Source organism: Austrofundulus limnaeus, unplaced genomic scaffold, assembly GCF_001266775.1.
Source record: "Austrofundulus limnaeus strain Quisiro unplaced genomic scaffold, Austrofundulus_limnaeus-1.0 Scaffold284, whole genome shotgun sequence".
NCBI classification, from domain to species: Eukaryota; Metazoa; Chordata; class Actinopteri; order Cyprinodontiformes; family Rivulidae; genus Austrofundulus; species Austrofundulus limnaeus.
Genome location: NW_013952686.1, coordinates 18,440 through 24,293, shown reverse-complemented (window position 1 = coordinate 24,293; position 5,854 = coordinate 18,440). Strand labels below are relative to the sequence as shown.

The window sequence follows — 5,854 nt, the reverse complement described above, 5'->3', positions numbered from 1 at the left end:
GAGCTTAAGACACAAGACCCAACACTCTGGAAGAGCTTAAGACACAAGACCCAACACTCTGGATGAGCTTAAGGCAGCCATCAAAGCATCCTGGGTCTCCATAACACCTCAGCAGAGCCACAGGCTGATTGGCTCCATGCCACGCTGCATTGAAGCAGTCATTTCTGCAAAAGGATTCCCCACCAAGTATTGAGTGCATAACTGAACATAATTATTTGAAGGTCGTCTTTTTTTGTATTAAAAGCACTTTTCTTTTATTGGTTGGATGAAATATGCTAATTTTTTGAGATAGGGATTTTTAGTTTTTCTTTATGTTTTTGCCAAAATCATTGAAATTAAAACAATAAAAGGCTTGAACTACTTCAGTTGGTGTGCAATGAATCTAAAATATATGAAAGTTTAATGTTTATCAGTACATTACAGAAGATAATGGACTTGATCACAATATGCTAATTTTTTGAGGACCTGCATGAATTTCTTAGTATTGCACCATATAAATACAAAMCAGAAGCTTTAGCCCTCTAAAGTTTCATCAAAACATTCAACAGAAGTGCAGTATTTGGACAAAGTTTGAGTGGAACAGCTACTAATATCTTGAGTACCTTTTAGATGCAAAAATAAAAATTAAATGTATTCAAAGAAAATCTCTCAGTAGTTACTAAACAGTTACAAGTTTCAACAAAAAAATAAAAATAGATGATGGCAGATCCGTAAAGGGGCTTATGATTTGCGCTCATGCTGTACTAAATATATATTAAGTTCGGTTCTCACTGCTCGTGTCATACTTGACAGCAACTAAAGAYGGCCAGTTTGGATTTTTGTTTGTTTGTTTTTTTAGTAAAATGCAACACTCTCCTGCGCTGACTTCATAGATACCAAAGAGTCGTTCACAATTTCGTAGTCATGGTCACTGTCCACATCTGCAGTCACRTCACACAGGGGCCCTGCAGAAAGAAAGTAAATGTTTTATTCGGTCTATATTTACATTGTGACTTTTATAGTCTGGGTATGCTTTATTTACTCGACAAATTCAAAACATTGTACTGAATTTTTTTTTCCAGAATCCAACCCCCTACTCTTTTGTCAAAAGATGCAAGAAAAAATAATTAATTTTGACCTAAAAAATACCTTCTGACGATCATTTTGTTTCTCTTTGTGTAGCAAACTTAGCACCACATCTTGTCAGTTGATCCTAAATTGTTCTGGTGCCATAAATGTTCAAAATTTGCAACAATCTGTGGTTGGATATAGTCCCAATATACATCAGATTTTTTTTTTTGCCAAACAAAATGCTGTCCTCATTTTGAAACGTGACATTATTTCAAGTAAAATAAAGTTTTGTACCTTTTTTCTTTGACTCCTGTATTTTCACGTAAGTGTTAGGCTTCGCCTTGCCTGTTACTTCAGAGGGTTTTCGTGGTACAAGAGGAGGAGGTTCATCCTTTAAGCTATCCTTCATAGAAAGAGGAAGTCAGAGTATTTCAATTTTTTTTTACACATGACCACAGTATTAAAAAAAGATTGMCTGCACAAAGATTACGTGAAAGCAGCATTACAAGAAACTGTTAAGTGCTTTCACAATGTGAAAATGTAACAGAAAGACGTGAAGCAGCTTTCGGGCCTCTGTATAAAGCCGTACTTACTTCAGGTGGTGGTGGAGCTGGTGCTCGCTTCTTGTTTAAAGTTAAAGCACTGAACTGTTCAGTTGGGACATCTTTGGCTGCTTGCTGTTTGGACTTTTTGACTTTAGTTGATTTCTTTGAGGGTTTTGACGATGTTTTGGATGACAACACAGCTCGTTTTGGCGGTCGAGGTGGAGGAGCCTCATCGGTGTTACCCTGTTTCCGAAATTCATAAAAGAATGTGTCCGACACTTCGGTGACCCTTTCTGTGAAACACTTGGGGCGCTGACCTTCAGGCCATGGCAGGGGCTCTTTGGTGTGGCAGACAGTCATACAGAGCCAGTTGGCTGGGAGCTCAAAACAGTGGTCAGGCTTGTGTGGAAAGCTTGCCTGAATAGTGGGCTCCAACAGTACCCCCTCTATTCGTAGACAAGACATCCCAACCAGTGGATCAGTTTCGGATTCCGTATCACGGCTCACCACTTTCACATCCAGTGGCAAACTAAACTCCTTACTCAGGTCACAGAGTTTATGCTTTTTGTTATCCCTCAGTACTTCTACAAAGTGACCCTGCATGTAGAGGGGCATCAAAACCACCTCTTTCTCGTCTTCCTCTTTGACCTCTTCCTCGCTGTCATCGTCATCTGGATCTTCTGGCTCCTGAAGACGATGGCACAAAAGAGCCTCAACGGATTGCGTCTTGCCTTTGCTGCTTTCGCCCGGCAGCTCCATTCGGGTGCAGTCCACAATCTCCAGTTTCTCTCCGACGCTGAGGGCAGGCAGGCCTTCCTCCTCTACTTCATCGCAGTTCTTTGTCACGCTGACCGTCAGACCCTGCGTCTGGGTTGAAGCAACATACAACTCATACACCGARTTAAATTCTCTCGGCCGTCTCCGAAAGCGCCCGCCGTACTGTTGGGATACCAGGAAGTACTGCTGAGCCTTCCGGCCCTTCAGGCTCGATAACACAACCATGGTGGTGTTTCTTTTCTTGTGAAAAACCAAATGTGAGCTCTTGGTAAGTCCCTGCAGCCAGCTGCTTTTGAACAAGGAGCGGTTCTCTGGCTGATCTAATATCTCCACTACGGCAGGTAAGAATTCGTCAGGCTGAGACAGCACTTCTGTCAAACTGAGCGGCGTCACGAAATCCGCGTTTTTGCACAGATCGGTGACGTCAACCACATCCACTTCTAAGCTGGACGGGAACTTCAGCACATTCTTCCTCACTGCACAGAAAAAAAAAGATAACAAAATGAATGCGCTACATGAACCAAAGAGTGAAAACAGAATTTATCTTGATTGTTGTGGAGTCAAAATTACATTGCACCTTAACGAAACAAACATTTCTATAGTTATGACCTCAAATTTGTGTCTTGGGGGTCGGGTCTGGGGTCCTCCACAGTCACTATTTAATATTCCACTGGAGAAATCTTGTATTTATATGCATGTTCACAACTGCACAAAAATAAACATTTGGATCCTGGGGTTTCTGACAATCACTGTATGTATATATGTGTATGTGTGTGTGTGTATGTGAGTGTGTGTGTGTATGTAGGTATGTATGTATGCATGTTTGTGTATGTATATGTGTATGTTCGTTTGTGTATGTGCCTGATTGTGTGTGATGGTCAAATGTCAGGTGTGGTGTCCTGTGTGTTATTTCATTTCACATGTTGTATAATTTCTATCGGTTTCTCTCTTTACTGTTCTNACAAATACAGACAGAAATAATTCTGAAATCCAGACTACTCCCACAGATTCTTTAGAATTTTTGCATTTTGTCTTTGAACCAATCCAAAGTGAAACTTTTATTATTTCTAAATTTAAAAAATTAAATAAAAATAAATAAGTAAACCCACCTTGGAAATACACTCCTGAACAAACTTGTAGGATATTTGGCAGACTAGTTTGATCCAGTGAAGCTATATATTCTTGAAGCGGCACAGCAATGGTGCCTGCCATTGCTGTTGCCTTGCTGAGCTGCAGTCAGAGCTGAAGGCAGGTGGCAAATGACGAGTGCAGCAAAAAAAAGGAGTTGCAGTCACAGCTCAAAACCACAAAAGTAAATGAGGAAGTTAAAGAAGCTGTTTGCACAACTTTTTGCATTTACAGGGGTAGGCTTTACGTGACAACCGAAGTTTTAGTTTGATGCAAAAACGTGGAGGAACTTTTATTATATTAACTGTAACATTGACTACCAAACTGCAACTCTAAACAAAGTGAACAATTGGTTTTTCCATCCTCCCGTAAAAGTTCAACATCAATGAGATTCATGTTTTGTCACTGAATAAATATCAACTAGTCGCATTTAGAAAATCACAAAATGAAATAACTATATTTGTTGTGTAACAAACAGAACAAAAAYAGGCCAAATCTTGATCTCCAAAAACATAGCTGGCTGTCACTGTGAGTCCCCCAGAGCCCTAAAGGAATTTCTGCACCATTTTGTAAGATTGGGTTTTTCATGATTTACCAGTTTTATTTTAAAAATGTGTCTCTATTTCTGTTTTCTATGATTTCAAATGGAATCTGATCAGATTCTGTATAACACCGACACCCTCACTTCCTTCTGCTGCATGGAGAAACTAACAAATACTGAAAGTAAGCTCCAACTTCTGTGAAAGACAGAAGCCGCCCAAACCCACAGCTTACACGTTACGCAGAAAAAAAAAATCCTTGAACATTAACCGGATGTTTTGGTTAAATGGCTGCAGCGCAGAATCATAGATTTTGCATYGCAAAAAAGTGTAATTTCAAAACTTTTTCTTCGTCTGTTTCCTCATAGCACTTTAGCAGTGTGGTGTTTGAAATCCGTATTAGTTTAGGAATCTGAAGCTCCTTATAATTACTAATAATTTGATCAGTTTTGCCATTATTCATAWGGCAGATTGTTTTTTTTTTCATTCTGCACCCTTTTCATTCAGAACTTATTTTTTATTTTTATTTTTCTAACTTTTAATTATTGTACAGTATACATTTTATTTTGAGTGAAAAAAATTAAATAAAAAAGCCAATGATGATGCAGAAATTAAGAAACTAACATTCAGTTTTGTTTTCTACTGAAGTGGCAAAAAAAATTATGGAAAGTTCTGCCTCTGATATTATTCAGAAATTATATATTTACTAGGTTGAATTATAGCTTTTACTGATGCTTTGTGAATGCAAAAACAAACCATCCTATTGTATGTGCTGTTAGTAAATGAGTATGCTTTTCATATTGGTCCACAAACTTAAAACCTAAATATTACAATTTTTAATTATGATTTATGAAATTAAGAGTTTGTTCTCACAGTTCATGATGGCCTGGATTTGGTAAACTGGGCTGAGAACGAGGATCCGCTCACAGTTGGTGTTCTTGATCAAACGAAACCTTCGACTGCGAAGGAAGGGTGACGACATGATCTCCTTCAGAGTATAGCACTCTTCATTTTCACACTCGTAAAACTGCCCTTGAGAGGACATGGGAATTTGCACTTCAGCTGAGGCATCTGCTTGTCCTTTGACTAGGCAGCGCACTTGGTCCTCTTCACCCTCATGCCGCTCGATGGAGAGCACAGTCAGAGCTTTCCCAGCCCCCAGGGTGAGACCGCCGAAGGTCATTTTGGAGCGGCTGGTGAAGGTGAACGGTAGAGAAGATTCCAGGCCTACAGGCCTCAGGGTCAGCATTTCCTTGACTGAACTGTACGGCATCTGCTCTGGGACAACCTTGAACAACCCTGAAAAACAACCGTGTGTGAGTGAACCTCGCTAACATAACACTCTTGTTTATATATATTTCTTACTAACCTGTGTGGTTGATTGGTAGCTCAAATTTCTCATTGTTGGAGACATCCTCACAGGAAACTGACTGAAGTTCTATACCAATAACCTTTATTAGATCCCCAGTAGAAAAGCAAACTTCACTTCCCGACAATTCATATACAGAACCTGACAGCAAGATGAAAACCAAGATATTAACTACAAATAAATACAATTATTCAGTAATGTATTCSTAATATGCTGTAATAAACTATGACATATTTGTAACTGTAACTTGTAAAAAATAGAAAACTCTAAACGATAAGTGCTGAATATTTTACTAYCATCTAACAGAGGAAGGAAACGTACAGTACAGTAAAATCAGTGTTATTGTCTGCAACAAATACAGACAGAAATAATTCTGAAATCCAGACTACTCCCACAGATTCTTTAGAATTTTTGCATTTTGTCTTTGAACCAATCCAAAGTGAAAC

General features: G+C 39.0%; 1 protein-coding gene across 1 annotated transcript; it reads right to left on the bottom strand.

Moving 5' to 3' along the window:
• Positions 1-411: 411 nt before the first annotated feature.
• Positions 412-5,405, bottom strand: themis2 (thymocyte selection associated family member 2). The gene is made up of 3 exons (XM_014021236.1): positions 4,913-5,405; positions 1,644-2,899; positions 412-1,453 (listed from the first exon to the last, which is right to left on the bottom strand). Exons 1-3 carry the CDS (start codon positions 5,310-5,312, stop codon positions 1,322-1,324), a joined length of 1,788 nt encoding a protein of 595 aa, XP_013876690.1. The 5' UTR covers positions 5,313-5,405; the 3' UTR covers positions 412-1,321.
• Between the last annotated feature and the right edge of the window lie 449 nt (positions 5,406-5,854).